The following is an 18,560-nucleotide window of genomic DNA, read 5'->3' on the forward strand; positions in this document are numbered from 1 at the left end:
TATCCCTCTCCACAGATTTTAATTCTTTTAAGTAGTTATTGCTGCTAAAGAGTGGGTTCAGCATGAGTTTGAAGTGAATCAATACCGTTTTCTATAGCCGCTTTCTAAATGTTTTGCCAAATAGGCCTGTTGTTGTTCCCCACCCTCGCTATTCTGGTCCCCCTCTCAGCTGCCCTGCTGCATTGCCAACCCCCTTCCTGTGCAGTGGTATTTCCAATAGGGCAGAAGAGCTCGTATTTACTGAAAACTGAAAGATGCTTATAATCCCCAGATTATTTTTTCTCTGCTGCAAGCAAATAAAACCCCACTGAGATATTCTTTTCTTAAAGATATATTAATATATCGTTACTGTACAGGGTAATATTTTTGATGATTTGTAACTTCATGACTTTCTTGATTGAAATTATTATTTCTGTCATTTGTGATCTTTCACATAGAACTAGTCAAGTTACTTCAGCAAAAAAAAGCATACGGATGTATCAAAGTTTCCAGAAGAGACCAATGCACTTTTATAAACCAACATACCAGACTGAATAAATATTTTGCTTTTAGTTTTCTATCTACTTAATCAAAAACAATATTTCATTAAGTCAGTAGTTGTGTGGTCCTGCTAGTTCCAGAAAATTGTGTTTACAGTATACTTATTTTTACTTTCTGCTGGAGAAGACAAAGAAAGCCACTGTAGTACACTTAGTTCAGCGCTTCTGGATAATCTATGTTTTAAAGCATGGAAAAATATAGCAGAACTCATCTGGACAAACTCAGTGATGTCTCAGAAAACTCTACATCTTTAGCTAATCTAACCAGGGTTTTGTCAGGTCTGTGATAAAACAGCAGAGATTCTTCAGTCAAATCAACCATTGTGAAGATGGTTGCAAGGAAAAGATAAAATAGGCAAATTAAATGAACATTTAATTCCAAACAATAGTTGCGAAAGCAATACAACCCCACCCAATAAGTAAAAACGATGATATTTTTGTAATCTCAACGCTTAAACAGCACAATGACGAAACATTACAGCTGTGTCATAGAAATCCAGAAATTAATACCTCAATAGTATGTGTTTCCAAACAGAGTAAGAGCTACTTAACAACAACTTTAGAGACTGTTTTCCTTGCATATTTAATTAATAGAGACTTTGACGAAGGAATGCTCTAGCACGTTGCTGTGGTTTTGCAGTCCAGTAAAATAATTTTACCCTAGCATATGTTTGATGTAAGGAGGATGCACGTCTTCCGTATACTGATGTACTATCAAGGACCTACTAAAGGTACTTATTGCCTCTCCAAGCTAAGGACATTAAAGAACCCCAGTATTTATCCTGAGAAAGAAGAAATAACAGAAATATTTAAAAAGTAAAATGGGAACTAAACAAGCAGACAGAACTTGAAACCTTTTGGATACTTCATTGTGAATGTGCAGAGAGCCTTTCTATTCCTTACAGAATACTTAGAGTTTTTCTTAGCTTGTATACAGCAGATACTTTTGTGAAACTCATAAATTATATTTCTCTCTTCAAACAAAGCAGTAAATACAGCAAGACAAAATCATGCTAAGGACCTTTAACTTGCAATTACCGAAAAAAAATATTAAATAAATAATCAAATGTTCAACTGGCCAGATAAAGTTAATGCTGCAAAACAACTACTTTTTTTTTTAAGATTAGTCTTCTCTGTCCAAAATAATCCTGTCAGCCCAGAAAACAGGAAAGATCATGAGCATCAAAATGGCTTGTAATTACAAAGATTTATAAAAGCAAACGTTTAGCCATGATAATGAAATTACTCATTGTCTTTTGTCCATATATTTTCTGGCTGTTCCTCCAATGAATGCAATACATGAACAGAACATAACATTTCCTAAGGCAAATTATATAAGGTCCAGAACTTTATTCTGGCTTTAAAAACTGCCTAGAATTAAAATACATAATTTTAAAAAATCCTTGCTTTCCTTTATATCTAGTTTTGAACGTGGATATAATTACCTGGTCAGTTCTCAGAAATTCCTACCTACTTGTCTTTCTTTAATTTAGATCTATTTTGGCCAAGATGTGTTTTCATGTAATAAAATTTTGAAATGAGGGAGAATGCTAGTTTTTCTGTACAAATACTTGCTCCTGATCCATTTACTGTTGTGAATAATTCAGTAATTTCAACAGGGAGGTTATAATGAGACAAAGGAGTGCCTCACAGCATGCTGTAGCCAGGCAGAGATGGAGCTGGGGTGCCCTGGAAAGCTGCTTTGTAATCTCACAGATGTTTCTGTTACAACATTTCAGCCTGGTTACTGTAGAGGGTTGGTTCTTCCCTTCACCAAACTGGAAGAGAGGCAGGAATTTCCCTAACTGTAATTAGAGCGATGGTGCTATAAGTAGGATAAAATACAATGTCATTCCAGCTAGTTAAGATGTATATGTTTCATGCAAAGATTTTGCAGCAATTCCTTGCCTATAGATGGTTTTATGAAATTGGGGGAGAAGCCTTTGTTATGGCTCTGGCCTCTTACTCCCTCTCTTGCACACATGAGATCTCCATGGGCAGTGACACATGTAGGCTTGTGCTGCCACCAGAGGCTGGAAGGCTGGGCCAGATGTGGGGGGATCAGTAAAACCAGCTGCATTTTCTGAAGTCATTTTGGGCTTCTGCCACTGAATTGTGTAAAATGGCCTGGGAAAATTCCTTAGTTCTTGCAGCCACGCAAAATGCAATGAGTACAAAGGACTCGAAAACCACCAGAACCCTCCGCTTTCCCCTAGTTTCCTCCTTTGTACAAGACCTCTAAGAATTATCTTATTAGCCATGATCTAATTGCCTCTTAAGAAATGTTTCCATTTATTTCAGTGGTATCTGGATCAGGACTTATAGTTGCTCCAGGACATTTCTCATCTAATTCATCCACTTTTTTAAAAACAGGAGAAGTTCTGATTTCTCCAGGGAAAAAGAGTCATGACCAAATGTGCATCAAAGCAGCCAGTAAAGGTCAAGCCAGAACTGGAGAAAGGAAAATGAAGAATTGGCTTCTGAAGAACCAGATAGATTGGTGAAATGTACTTCATCTTCTTTTGATGGGAACATGCTAAAAATACTCAATGAGCTCAATATATTACGTTAAATACATTTCCACCGGAAGTAGTCACATCTTGTTTGTTATGAAGAAATGTGCTGATACATACAAATGAAAATAGTTTTCTGCCTGAGAAAGCCAAATCATTTCAGCAATAAACTTGGCATATGGGGAGGAGAAAAATAGGCAACTAAAACTCAAAGGTGAAGCACTGTACAGATTTCCATCACATTAAATAATGTAGAAGAGCATTCATTTATGTTTATCATGCTTGTGGATTGTAATATTGGTATTAATATTCAGGGATCATCAGTGATACCAAATGTATTTTGTTGTACTACAAAAAGAAGTTTTCGAGCCAATGGTGGCTCGGGGATGCTTTCAGGGCTCGTGTTAAAGAGATGCTATGCACCTGCAATGGGATTGAGAAAGGCAACAATAAAAGACTGATTTTTGTAAAAGCATCCTGTTGTACTAAGTAAATGTCTGTTTACTTGTTAACATACACATGCTTTGTTCTCCATAACCTTTTAAAAAAGCTGCCATCGAGTTACTGTCTGACAAAAGTTAAGAGACAGAATTAGAGCGCACACCTGTTACAACACAGTTAATTTACAGATACGATTGCTTTGCTTTAATGTTTTAATTTTCTTGACCTGCCAATTTATAAAAAACAATTCTATCTCATTTTAACTCAAACAACTATAAAAGGCTGGAGAATTTCCATAGCACTTTGCTTTTTGTCCTACTGCCTAGCCAGACTAGACTGAGAAATACATGTTAATTTTTAAAATGTGTTTAAGAACTGTTATTTATGCCAATGTCTCGTTATAACTAAAATAAACCCCTTTGACTTGACAAAACTTAAATAGGCAAGTGTTAATGACCATTTGTCCCGGGGAAAATTGATTCAAGAGATCATGCCTTTGAACACTTTTGGGTTTTTTGAGCTTATTATATTCATTTCTTCTCAGTTTCTAAACTATACATGGTTAAAAAATCCACAATGCAGCAGGGTATAGCATTCGTAAATGCTATCTTCTTTAAATCTTTACATCTTGATGAGCACTTGCCTTATTTCCATAGCCATATGATTTGTGCTAACTTGGTCTCCTACTTGCAGTTTAACCAAAATGCTGCTGGTAAATCGTCCACTGACTACACACACCATTACAGCTTTGATTTCCTGTGTTTAAATTAACATACAAGTTCACAATAGTTATCTAAATAAGAAGCCAGGCATCGACCAACACAAGACAACTCATTACTTATCAGCGAGAGATGACTACAGAATGCAAATCAATCCATGCTAAGTCTATGTAAAACCTAGGACGGAAAGCCTAGCCCATTTTCTGCTCACTGTCTGACACCCTAAGCTGACGTCTGCAGTTAGGCAAGAGAGCACCAGGGTAGCGTATTTTCATTGTATGAGGTCAGCAAGACTCTTTTCAGTATTTCACTGATAAAAATAATCACTGTGAACTCTGCATTTGAAACAAAATGAGTCTTATAATTTGCTTTATTTCCCAAAGGCAATGAGACAGCAACGCTTTTCACTGGGTTAGCTTTAAGTATTTAAGAGGAAATGGGACAATTATTGTCAATGGGCAATGGACCAGTTCTGGTTGGATTACACGAGAATATATTCAGGGAAACTCATCTGAAGTTAAAATTACACTGGCAAATAATACTATAACTGGATCTAATGAGAAAGAGAGATGATAGAGTCATAAATGGACAAAAAACCCCAAAACATTAAAAAGAAAAAAAAGTCTGTTTCTTCTTTTAAAAAACCCAAACCTTAAAATAAAGGGCAGTAGTCATACTCTGAAACTAATTTTTAAGCTTTATGGTCTCATTTGCGTGTCCATTATACAAAGGCAATGAAACAATTTTACTTAGATGAATTAGAGTTTCACTTCCCTTGTTCATGACATTGTGTCAAAAACTTCACAAGTGAAATGGAAAAATTATACATCATATGAATAATTAAAGTGGTTTTTTTTAAAAAAAAAACAACCAAAAAAATGCTACAGATGATACCTTTCTGTGAAAATTCATGGGATTTTTTAATACTGCTGTTGTAAGCTTAAGTGAAAATTTATGTTTTAGCAGAAATATAACCAAGGACAAGAGTCAAAAAGTGCTTTTACCTGTTAGGGATCTACAGTTCTAGATAGATATATTTATACATATATATATATAAAACACACATCCAGTCCCTCATATTTTAGAATGGTACTGCTTCATGAAAAGAAGGCAACAAATGTTATTACCTAATAAACATTTGTTTCTTTTAATATCTATTAGATTCCCAGAATCTTGCAGAAATTATGAGAATATTTTGGAATAAGTTGCAGCATCATGGGTCTATAAAGTTGCAGTTGTGCCTGATTTTTTCCTGAAGAGTTTTTCATCCAGGAGTTTTTGGACTTGTAAACAACACAAAGAACATTGGGAACTACAGAATACCGATACTTCATCATACAAGATGAAGCCCTTTTTTTTTCTTACTGTAACCGTCAGGTCTGTCACCTCTCTCAAAGCAATGCACAAACCCACACAATAACTAGAAGAATAACTCAAGGCTAAGTACATATTCAAGAGATGCATCATAGTACATATTCAAGAGATGCATCATAGCAAACAATGTATACAGTATTTTAGACGATTAGGGAAAAAGTGGGACTGATCAAAAGAAGTCTAGAGATTAGATGGCCTGCTGGGACGATGAATTGAGCTTTCAATAGTTTCTGTAGCCAGCAGCACAAAAGCTGCACACAGACCTGCCTTACACTGAGATAACGCAAGTCCCGGGCTGTAGGCATAAGACTAGCACAGTGAATAATGCCAGGAACAAGGCTCAGACTCTCAGTCTGAGAAGATGCCATTCTAGCTCCGTCACCAAACCTGTTCTGGGATGTGACAGTGAGCAGCTTGCGTTTTCAAAGGGCTGCCTTATGGTAGTTACCATTGCATTTATCAATTTTACTAAATAAAATTCAGTTCCCCAAAGTTTTGCAAACCCCTTGATGTTTCACTATGTGCCCCAGCCTGTCTTGTTCTCCATATGTATTCTTGGGGTCAACAGACATCCAAGGTATTTGGTGGACCAGAACACTTTTATTATATCTCTCCTGTTCTTCCCTCATTATCATTTTTTTGTCCAGGTTCATCTGTTCATTACAAACCTAAAGCTTTTTGCCTAGCTGCCCTCTTAATTCTAATGTAAAGTTCTTACTATATAAGGTAGCTTTATTCATTTGACAAAGTGATTAATTCACTTCAGACCTGAGCAAAAACTAAATACAATGACAAAAGAAGATATTTTTTCTTATTACCACAAGATGCACTGCTGGAAAAGTTGTGTGAAAGCACAAAAAATCGTATCTATGTATAATATGAAAACAGTCAGATGTTCTTGATAATTATAATAGATAAAAGTGAATTTTATGTATTATTTCAGTCAGACGGGACTTTTAATATGCAAAACTCACCAGAGGATTGAGCTGAAACTCTATATATTTTAAGTAATTTATTTTTCCTTGATGAGATCTAGTAAAAGTGTAAAGGTGGTTAACATAAGAGACTACTTCCCACAAATAGCTTACCAAGAAATACAAATACAAGGAAATTAAGTTCTTCAAGTTGTAAGTGGCCTGCCCTGAAAATGCTGAGTGTCTTTGGTTGCAATATGAGTCTTATTTTTAAAACAAAGAATTGTTGCCACTTGCATTGTAAATGATTCCAATTTATATAGCAGACCAATTTAGTAAAAAAGGAAATAGGGTTCTTCTGTATTAGGTACTGAGCTATATTATGCTTTTAAAATGTGTAAGCCCAGAGGGATATTAAAATGTTCATTTGGATAGTATTTAAAAGGTAATTACTTTTATACAATAAAATAAGAAGTCTACTGAATACTAATCCCTGTGTCATGTGCTTTCTTTGAAGTAATGCTATGGAAAATAGAGAATCCATTTGTTTAAATGATTTATTTCAGATTCATTGAAGACATTCTCATGTACAGAAATGTCTGATTTTTTTCAGCTTGACTTATTGAAAATCCTTACTGTATTAAAATTAACGTTAAAGAAAGGCACCTACACTTGTTGGATAGCACTGAACTGAAAGAGTGAGAGATTGGAAATTTGAATGATGCTCCTGAGGAACGTGTGGTTTGGTTTGTTCAGCACAAGCACTGCTGCAAAGAACACTGGCTCAGGCCCTGCTGAGCAGGTCGAGATTAATTGCTCCTAACCAAAAACTGATTTCAGCTATTCAAGCCTTTTAAGGGAAGGGAAAATGCTCAAAAATTTTAGTTGTATTTCAGTCCAGAGAAGGTTGCGCAGACCAGAAAGGATATTTTGTCCAATTTCTCAAATAACATAATCTAAATACAGATTTGGATTTGGTTCTAGCTCTATTTCAAGAAGTCATATAGCATATTGTCTAGGAAATCCTCTCATGTTAGTTTTGTCTGTTAAAAATGGATGACCTAACATTTCTTTTCAAAAAGTCCAAAGACCTTGGCTAGTGTAGTCAAAACTATTTTAATTTATAAAAAAAAATTAAAATGTTTGCATCCTACTTACATTCACACCCATTTTATTTGTCTCCTTGCAGGAGTGCATATATGAATACTATATAGCTTTGTTTTTTCCCTTCAAACTTTTTTTCCCATAATTTGCAGACCACTTCCAGAGTTTTTACTGATAATGATAATTCAAAGGCCACAGGCTAGGAAACACTGATCACAACCTCTCAACCCAACCATCATTTTGATAAACCAGACCTTTAGCATAAATACTTGACATCTAGATTATGCCTCTGATGCTCTATTCAATACACAGAGGGCATCCATCTTGAGACATCCACAGAAAACAGTAAATATTCAGACTTTTAATAAGATGCTTTGTTTATGCAAGTGTTTTCTTCCTTTTTCCTCTGCTGTCTCAACGCTGATATCAACATCTTCTCCTATAGTTGACTACCTAACTGAATTCTTTTGTTAAAAGCACAATGTATCTAATTTGGGTATTTACTCAAATAAGCAGACATGATTTCCAGCTGACTCAAAATAAACCAATAAGTGAGGCAGCCACATATGACCATTTGACTACTTTTTCCAGCATATCATAAAAGAGATTTTTAGAAGACAGTATTTTGAAACTGCTCTCAAAAAATCACTTTTATGTGTAACCATGTGAGTTGTTCTGAGCAAACCGCATCCCTTACAGTTTCGATTACCAGATTCAGAAAAGATGAGAAACACAAACAGCAACACAAACCAGGCTGGGAAATCACATCAGAAAAAAGCTGGTGAGAGAAGTATTTGAGGCAGTAAATATATACATAGTTCTCCAGGACAAATGTATACCAAAGAAGCAGGCTGTACCGGTGTCCTCAGTCTAGGGTTACTTCCCGGTGCCTGAACGCAGATGTGTACCGCCAGATCTGAGTGCAGGTTTCCTCTCCAGCACTGTTCCCCAGGCTGTGCCCATGGGGAGGGGAGCAGGGCGGTGGGCACCAAGCAAGGTGAGGCACAGGCCAACATGCCTCCTGCTCTGGAGCACACCGCAGGGCACATCTGCCCCCCAAAGCATAAACTGCCAAGGAACAAGAGCTCAGTGAGGTCAGATCACCAAACTTTCCCAGGGCGCACCAGGTCACAATTAACCCTCTCTTCTTGGAGAAGAGGAAAGGTCCCCTGTGAAAAGTCTCATCCTGCTCCCTCCGAGGAGGTAGTTGGTGCGAATGGAGCACAGCTAAAAAGCCTCACCTTTCCAGTGCCTATTTTCTTGACTGTAGCTGTCATTTTACTGAATAGAAAGGAGTCTTTGTGCTATCCCTGTTCTTAATTTATTCTTACCAAGCTGGACATCTATTAACTATTACTTAATTTTTAGCAAGAACGTGAAGCTGCTCTTAAACGATTTCTGATGAAGTTACAACCAGGACAGATGAACTGTGTAAGCTTCTTTCACATGATGAAACTTAGGCTGATCTATGCTTACAACGAGAACTGCCAAGAACCTCTCTGCTCTCCCAGGCCATTTACATATGCCCACTCTATATTCATTAGTTTGACATTTACTGCTCCTATTCTGTCAGCAGAAGGTTGATTTGATTTTCACTCTTGCTATTACAATGTCACAGGTATAACAGCACTGTGAATGGTGCAGCGGATTTACAGATTAAATAAAATATGATTTCTGAGGAGTAATTATGGGTAGGAAATGAAATCTTAATAACAACTTACAATGGGATAGCAATTAGCTAAATACAATTATTTTATTAATTAACATGATTTATAGATGAATCACTGGAGAAAAATGCCCAACTACAAACTTACCTCTTCTCTAAAACATTCTGAAGATCAAGATATGGAGAGTGATCAGTTTCTTGAAAAGGGCAGCAAGAGCAAGAAGAAAGCAAAGAGAAAAATGGTAAAAAAGCTGCTGCCTATCTCAAATCACTCAGACCTCTCACACTGGAAATGCTCGCTTTCAAATTTGAGCGTGATAAAGTGAAACCAAGCTCTAGTTTTGCCACACGTATGACCAACCAATAGTAATTTTTGAGCAGGAATATGATATATCTAAAAAACCCCTAAGTACCCTAAAGGAAAAGTTTTGTGGGATTGGATGAAATTTTTCTAGAATTGTGATCCAATAAAAGGCCACGTGGCTGCTGCTGCAGCATGGATGCCTCTAAACCCTGTTTAGCTCTAAGCTCCTGCAAGGCACAGAGGTCTGCAGACCCAGAGCCAGCCCTTATGAAGAGATCCTCTACTCAAGTTGCCGATCCAGTGAGAACATGGACTGTACACCCAGTAGAACCAGAGCTCTACACGTTGCAGATCTGGTCACCTCCTTTTAGAGATGGTTGTGACAGGGGTAGCATCTGTATTTCTTATAAATGGTCAGGGCACTTGCCACATGGAAAATCTGCCATCAAGGCTCACATCAAACCCACAGCCTACTTATTCCCAAGCGGTCCAGCCAGCAGGCTATTCAGAGTGACATAAACATTGTCTGGCCCTTCTAGTGAAGACTCTTTGCAGAAAGCAATTCAACGTTAATTGGATCAAAATGGAACTGAAGGGGTGCATGACTCCATAGCCAAGTACTTCAGATGTTAATTTACATCTAAGGAGGTTATATCAAGCGGATGTATTGTAAAGGCACAAAGTTGTGGGTAAAATGACAGAGGCAGAAACCGGGACTCAAGTTTACTGTTTTTCCCAGATGAGATCCTACAGAATCAAGCCTCTAGAGGCTCTGTTCGGCCCAGAGATCCCAAATGCTTCTCCCCATAAAAGAGCATTACTTCAACAGCAGAAAGGGAAACCATTCCACCACCAAGTCAAAAGACCTTGGTGATTTGGTGCTTTATCAAGAGACAGCTGAAGATCAGCTCTCTTAGCATAAGGATCACTGTCCATAGTGAGTGTTATAAACACTAACTCTTTTCTGTAAAATGCACGCAATATAATTGTCCTTTCAAAAGAAATAGAGAGCTTCACTAAGATCTTCAGAGAAAAGAGCATAGATGCCCATCTCTAGGAATGAATCCAAAAAATAGTAGGCACATCCCACTTCCAGAAAGTAGTTTCAAGTGTAACAGAATTATATTGGCTAATTGAAGGAAGCTTTTTTGCTTTCAGATCCCACGCTGAGGCTCCCAGCCCATCCCCAGATGCTCCAGAAGAAGCCTATATACCTAATATAGGCATTGGCATTTCATTTTGGGCATCAGGCACCTAAGAAGTTAACCCAGCATTGGGCCTGATACAACTATTTTCAAAGTATGCTGGCACAAACCTGTGGATGAAGTCATGGATATTATATTACCAGCTTTAATTAACTAAATGAAAAGATACACTGTTCTCTCTGAGGATTGACTAAGATGCAATGAAAATTATTAAGACCGTAGAGCCACAGTGCAGCTAGAACAGGGATAAAAATGTTATTTTACGGTGAATGATTATATCCATTAATACAGCTTACCAGAGAGCGACTTAAACCTTCATTTGCAACTTTTCATTTTCATGTATTTGAAGATATGTTTCCATTAGCAACAGCAGTAATTCCTTTGTTATGATGCATTTTGGAGTTATGGTAAATAAGAAAAATGCAAAGTGTTACTGGCAATTTGCATATAGATAGTGAACTTCTGTAAGATAAAAGCCAAAATAAACCAATTTGTATATTTAAGTCATTTAGCCTTTAATTCTATGTTCAACTTGCTGCTTTGAACTACTATTCCGTATTTACTTCTCACAGGCTTTTATGCTATATGGCTACTAACCACTTCATTTAAAGTAGTCATTGGATACAAAATTATTGATACATTATGGATATTTTGATCCATTATTGATTATTTGCTTAAAATCCAAGAAAATTAATATATCCAAAATCCTGCTGAGACAATCATCAGCTATTTGTTGCTATACACATTACTCTGCATCTCAGAGCACGCCAACATGATGACAAATGTGTTTCCTCATATAATTTCATCCTACGTGGATGCACATATTCCACTCAGAAAACTGACTGTTTTAACAGGTCATTTCTTCACAATGTTTCTCAATGTATTTTTGCAAGATTATTTTCTAACTGTCTAAAATGTTGATGTTTTTTATCAAAGTCTCTTACCTTTTAGGACTCTCCTGGAAAACCTTTATCTGAATTTATTGCTGTGCTTTACTTCTAAGTTCTCCTTGCTTCTGCAAGACCCTCCTTTCCAGACCAACCGAATACTCAGTCTGACCTTGCTACTGTAAAGACAGAGCCTATAAGCTGGGACATCCTCCCTTACACTGCAGCTCCATCGCTGTGTCTTTGACCTCCATCAGCAGTTGACATCTGCCATGCAAAAGTAACCACACATCTATTTGAAAGGTGTTCTCACTTAAGATATTTCATTAATTCAATTTTTCCTCAGCGGCACTAGGATCTCTTAACTCTGTACGTTTTATGAAAATGCAGGACAACTAATTTCCCACTAAAAAAAGGCAGAGCACGAAGTGTGTTTGCTGTAGCAAGGTCTGCAAGGTGGAAGGCAGGCCAGACAAACCCACACACAGAGGGAGCCCGGTTTAGAGGGGGCTCAGGCGTTATGATTGTGCTCTGACTGTTTAGTTCAGCATAATTCTACGCTCTGATTTACAAATACACAAAATGCAATCGTGAAGTTCCCTCACATCTAAGTGATGGTTGAAACTTCACAAGACTTTAATCAGAAAGCACTGACATTTTGCCCGTTAATAAAAAACAGAGAGGGTGCTATGAATATGCATTACGCACAACCTGAAAAATGTAACTTACAGGGAGGGCTTCAGACCAGAGGCACTTACTCAGCCATTACATTAATACTGATGCAATATTACTTGCTTCAGCGAGGCCTTATGAAAAATGTTCTGCATCCTAACACTCAGCATTTGGAACTCATAACAGAAATTAGGCAAGCTCCGTCATTTGGATTTGTCCTAGTGAATTTATTTCTGACTCCTAGCTATCCACACACTCTTAGGTGGAAAAAATACTTTCAGAGCATAATTGAAGCTAGCAAAGTACTTGCTGTATGTCATATATTAATATATTTTACATAGTATAAGCTTGGGTTTAGCAGAGTAAGCCCAGGTAACAGCTCCAAAAATATCAAAATAATATTGAAAACTTGAAAATTGACAGCAACTTTTGCAATGTGTGGCCTCTTATTCTTTTGCTCCAATATGACTTTTCTCAGTGAAAGATCTTCAGATTGTCAAGCATAAAAGCTTTTGTATCAAAGCAAGTTTTAAAATGTTATTCGGAATTTTTCTGTTGCCACAAAGGAACACTATAGCCTTTGAAATGCTCCCTTTAGAACTTGCTCCCGGATAACTGACAGGGTGAAAGAATGTTGTTTATTTTGTTAAGTTATTACACAGAAGAAGCTGTAAATAGATCGATTTTTCTCCATTTCCATGAATCAGGCTACCTAATTAGCTGGCTAAACAGCACAGTAGGTTGCAAAATGCATACCTAGAAGAAAAATAACCGGAATGATCTCCAAAAATGTATTTCTCTTTATCTGCTATAGTTCCATAAACTGCAACTCACACAGATACGCCTTTTTCCATTTAGGCTTCAAACTCCTACCTGCAAATTACAGTCTGTAGAACCTGAACTGTGGTTTAGTGAACAATGTAGTAGAAAAGACTGACTAGTTCTGATAAAATACAGAGAAAGATTAAGCTTTTATTTGAGAAAATGGTCCTGAGATTACTTGGGATACAAACTCACATGGGTATCGCTGTCCTCCAACCGACATTTGCTAAGTATTTCAGTCTTTGATTTGTAGTACAGATGTTACTTCTTGGCTAGCAAAGGCTTTGAAAGAAAACTGGAACACATCAACCCTTTGTGGATGATAGCAGTAACAAACAGCTGTGTCTTTTGCTGGTGTCACACAAATATGTCTGCTAGCTGGATACTTTGAATCCACAAGGACCCATGAAGCAAACTGTTTTCCAGTTGTTTACTGGAAGATGTAGGATTCATTTTCTTCCTCTTACAGGAAGAGACAACTAGAGCACACTTTTTTTTACTATGGATTTTTTCTCAGCACATAAGTAGCTCAAGTTGATGGGCCTGTGATTGATAAAATATGCTATGGGGTGCACAGTCGAGTCTGGGTGCATGTCTCTGTATCACATACAGCCTGTCAGCAGCTGTCAGCAAGTTATAGTTTATATCGACTATAGAAGGTCACAGAGGACCAAACTACAGAAAAGTTTCTTCTCCTACACGTCCTTTGATCTGCCATGATGATGATTCAGCACAAAGAAATGATGCTTTAAGAAGTTCACTTTTTTCTTTAAGATGATTCTAAAAATTGGCAGTTAAACCAGTTTTTAGTGGTTGTGCAATACTGTTAAACTGAAATTCTCAAATCACCTTTTTATGGAAGATTTAAAACAGCAGGATTAAAAGATCAGTTTTAGTTTTTGCATTTGTACGTTCTGCTGTCTTTCAAAAGGACTAATGAAGTCTCATGAATTAGAAATTCTTGACACACATGGATTTGCAGATAAATATAGCTTTTACTTTAATTTGATATTTGCCTTTGTTGACCAAAAGAGTACGATGCAGATGTTAAAGAAGTTATATAGTTTAATGCACATGTATTCAGAACCTTAAAATTTAAGTTTTGTAACAGGTGAATAACATTTCTAATTGAAAGTTTAACGGATCTGAGCTACAGGTTAAAGCCGTTGCAGCTGTGTTATATATCTGGTTTAGAAGGGAAACAAAATTAATGAATTTGATGAAGAACACCATCTTATAATTGATTAGTTATGTAAAACAAAGGAGAAGGATTACAAATTTTTGCACTTCAAAACCTAACCAGTTTATTAACCTGTGGTAAGAGGATCTGTATTTAATGAGCTGAGTTAATGGTTTCCTGTCCTTCAGTGCTTCAGAACTCACTAGTAACAATTAATTGCACACTTCATTCATGGATTCAAAGAGAAGAAACTTTCCTGGATTTACAGTGAATTAAACTGAGAACACTCAAAACAGGGCATCATGTCTGAGATCACTTTTACCAAAAGCAGACCTAGCAGTTAAAAGCACTGGGGTGTCAGATTTGTAGTTTGAGACCAACTAACTCAATAATTTTACCACCCTCTGTAATGCAAAAAGGCAGTAAACATACACCACACATGCTGTCACTAATAAAACTATAAAATTTCTTGAATTTTAAAGGAAGGTTCTTAACTAATACTTGTTAACACCGGAGGTTCCAAACAAAGGGTTCACTCCATCATCATTCTTTTGTTTCAAGGATTGTTTAGGATATAACAGTACCAGAGCAAGTTCTTCATAGCCTGTTGAGGATAACAGATTGCCTCACCGTTTTTTGACATACAATTGCCATAAATGAATCCCCCATTGATATTATCTATTTAACAGTATCATGTTATATATTGCAAGGGAAGCAGTAGTTTTTAAATAAGAGCTATGTTAAATCTAAACTCCATTGTCTGCCGGAAACATCCCCTGGGGGCAAAAAGTTCCACATTTATAATAGCAGGGAAAACATGGAATTTGTACATAAATCAGTAGAACTCAAAAAATTCAGAGATAAATCAAAACCCACCCTCAGTACTCTCCACGGTTATTGAAAGTAAAATACAGATCCATATAGACTGATAAGACTGTTCCACAGGTTTCTGCACTACTGGAACAAAAGAAAGGTCCTGTGGCCTTACGCTTAAGCTTTCTAACATATGGCAGCAATAAAGCAGGATCTTCAGTCTAAGTTTGTAATAATGGCATAAGTTACTTTGAAGGATGACACCAAATCGAATTTTCTACAAGCTATTTAATTATTCCCTTTGGGAATGAATGGCATTCTGGAAAAAAACACTTTTGAAAGGGTTAGTTTGTTAACAAATGCGTCTGGTTTTTTCTTAACTCTGCTGTGTTTCATATCACATTATGAAACTATTTTTCGATAAAAGGTGAATATTTGTCATTTGTTACTGAAGGTGCAGGAAGTAATATTAATCACTAGTACTTCAATTTCCAGTCAGCATAGATAATTTAACATCCAGAGGTTATCAACCCCCTTGAGTCTCCAAGCATAATTATTACCTTTTTTTCTTACAGTCATAAAGAGCTCTCTCATGTGATTACATCAAATGCTTTTCTAGCATAGTATCACAAAACAAAATCCTTCACCTTCTCTTGTACTGAGCTGCTTGTGTCTTTAGCTGTTGGTACTTCAATTTAGCCATTTTGGGGCTTTTTGTGCTGATAATCCCCGATTCAAACTTCATTGTCAGCCCACGTGCAATGCCTCCTGGCTGGCTAGAGAGGCAGAACGGGTCCAACGGGGAAAAGCAGGCAAAGATAGAGTTTGCAAACAATAAATACACCAAGTAGTTTGTAGAAATGCTTTTATTTATGAGACACTGGGTGAAATCAAATGAGTTCATTGTGAAGATGTTCACAGTATGCAACGCTGAGCAGTTAAACATGACATTCCTGCATGGCAAGGCACCTATCAGTAGCAAGACAAAGCTGTGCCAGCGTGCTCACCTGCCGCAGCAGCACAAGCCAATTCTCCTCCCAGGTAGCTTCAGCCGCCTCCTCCTCAGCTAGGCTGAGCAGCATTAGTTTTTTAATTCTACCAACTTATTGCATCTAACTGCTTGGGGCTTATATATACACGGAACTGCGTCCTCATGGACATAATCTGAGCAAAACAAATCCGTCAGATTCCTTAACTCTGAAGGACTGTTGAAAAATGAGCAACACCTGGAGTAAAATGGAACAAGAGGACGTGGCATAAGCTGAATACCAAATTCACCTCCTTCAGTTAATAGCGTAGATTACAAGGTGTAATGAAACCTTGAATATGAATGCTATAGGGCCCTACAGATGGCTTCTGTATGCTACAGCTTGTACTTTAAGTACTATAAATGAATGATCAATGGGATAAAGTAAGTGAGGCTTGAAATTAAAGAATGTGCACAGAAGAGCATAACCCATGATGGAAGCAAGGAAAATGCACGACGAACTAAAAAGAGACCAGATGCTAGAGGATGAGCATGGCTGAAAAGTAGGAGCATATGGTGAAAACAGAATGGCACAATTAATAATGTAAATGGTATGAAGATTGATGCAGAGTACCAGGAACCTGGAGATTTAGAGGTGAGAGAACTAAAATAAAATTGCAACCCTTCCCTGAACAGAGACAGCAGGCTTGCCAGGGAGCTCTCCCACATATTCCCAGGACTAGTGAATGCCCTTAGGTACTGGGCATTAAATAAAGCTACCTGAATGAGACAAGATCCAATTACCACGTCAAACATGGTAAGGTCTGACACCATTATTATAGTCCCTTCCACCTGCCACAAAATCCAGGCAACAACAGAACTCACTGTATTTTGAATTTTTAGCCAAAACTGTGGTAGGCTACACCGAGAGAGGGTGTCTTATGACACTGTCCTCTCTAGAGGGTCTGGTACGCAGCACTTTTACATAGTGCAAAGGTCCATGCTGCAAAGGTCTGGTGAGGTACAACTCCAGTCCTGAGACAACTTGATTCTGGGAAATTTTTGAATGAATTTATTGCTTTGCTGGCTAGGCTCCTGAGCGGTACTGCGCATGTGTATATTTATGCATGTGCATTTATCTATAAATATGAATATGTATCTATATACACACTCCCTTATTTAAAAGGCAAGCAAAGAACATTGTTCTGCTTCATCAAACTATTTAAGCATACATTTAATCCCCTCATTAGTGAGAAAAGCATATAAGCACACATTTAATCATGTGCCAGTCTCATTGAAATCAATAAGATGAAGTGGAGCTCAAGTGGTTTGATGAAACAGAGCCCTATTAGGCAAAAATGAGGAAAGAGAGGAGAATTAATATGGCTGTATCTAAGACAGTTTCTGTTTGTTTGATACTTTCTTTGAGGATCTTATTTCAAAGGCATAAATAAATACAAAAACATTTGTGTGAGACATAACTGTGGGGTTCTGCCTGCATTAACACAGCAAAAACCAACTTGGCAGCTGTTTCTGATCCAAAAAGCAATTCTGTTATCTAGAGCCTCTGTAACAGAGGTATTGGGAGATGGGAAAAGAGAGTGGTGGCCTCCAGTTTAGTGATACACTTTGAGCTTTGATCCTAGACCAATGGATTTTTAGGAAGCAATTCTGAAAAAAGATTTTTATCTTTTTTGTTTTGTTTTATTTTTTTATTTTTAAATAATTTTTTCCTTCTCTTAGCTTTTTGCATACCAGTTCACTCTAGAAAAGCTTCCTTTTGTATTTTAAATTGTTAAGTTATTTAGATTTTTCATTCAACCTGCGGTGTAACATTCCTGTACATATTTCAACCACCAGTTAAATTATTTTAAAAATTAACTTAAATAAAATACAGTATAAAACCCCATGAACTTAACTGTACACATCAATCCTAACAGCACAATTATAAACCCCAGCATGATAGTCTTAAATATTTTGTGAATATTTAAGAATAACAGATATACAAAGAGGAAGACAGAAAGGAAATCATAAAAGCAAAGCAGCGCACGTATCATATAGCCATTTAGGCAGGAGTGACCGTCAAGTGGCAAAACTTACTTTGCACCAGCAGTGCTGCCTGTCAGGATGAGGTAACCATGACTGGGATACTTTTTGCATTTTTCCTATTTCTGTATGGAAACAATTTCTAAACAAAGTGACGAGGTGATGCATTACTATCATCACATTCCCCAAACCATTTCACAATTAGGTATGATTGAAGTCAGCTTGCTTGCACTGAAATTAAATAGCCTCAGATAAAGTATTTCTGATAAACTGCTTTTTGTTTGATTTAGTGAACTGCAGCTACAGTCTGCTCTTCTCACAGCAGTCTTGATGGTGTTTCACCGACAGGTGATTAGTTCAGTTAAACACCTTTAGATCTTCGAAGTAAATTCAT

General features: G+C 37.1%; 1 protein-coding gene across 1 annotated transcript in view; it reads left to right on the plus strand.

Annotated features, from left to right (window-relative positions):
• HTR7 (5-hydroxytryptamine receptor 7) overlaps positions 1-6,905 on the plus strand; it is a 39,520-nt gene extending 32,615 nt beyond the window's left edge. The window contains exon 3 of the mRNA XM_055721405.1: positions 2,913-6,905. Within this exon, the coding sequence (XP_055577380.1) occupies positions 2,913-2,949 (37 nt within the window). The 3' untranslated portion in view covers positions 2,950-6,905. The remainder of the gene's footprint in view (positions 1-2,912) is intronic.
• Positions 6,906-18,560: the final 11,655 nt, after the last annotated feature.

Source organism: Falco cherrug, chromosome 9, assembly GCF_023634085.1.
Source record: "Falco cherrug isolate bFalChe1 chromosome 9, bFalChe1.pri, whole genome shotgun sequence".
In the NCBI taxonomy this organism is placed as follows: domain Eukaryota; kingdom Metazoa; phylum Chordata; class Aves; order Falconiformes; family Falconidae; genus Falco; species Falco cherrug.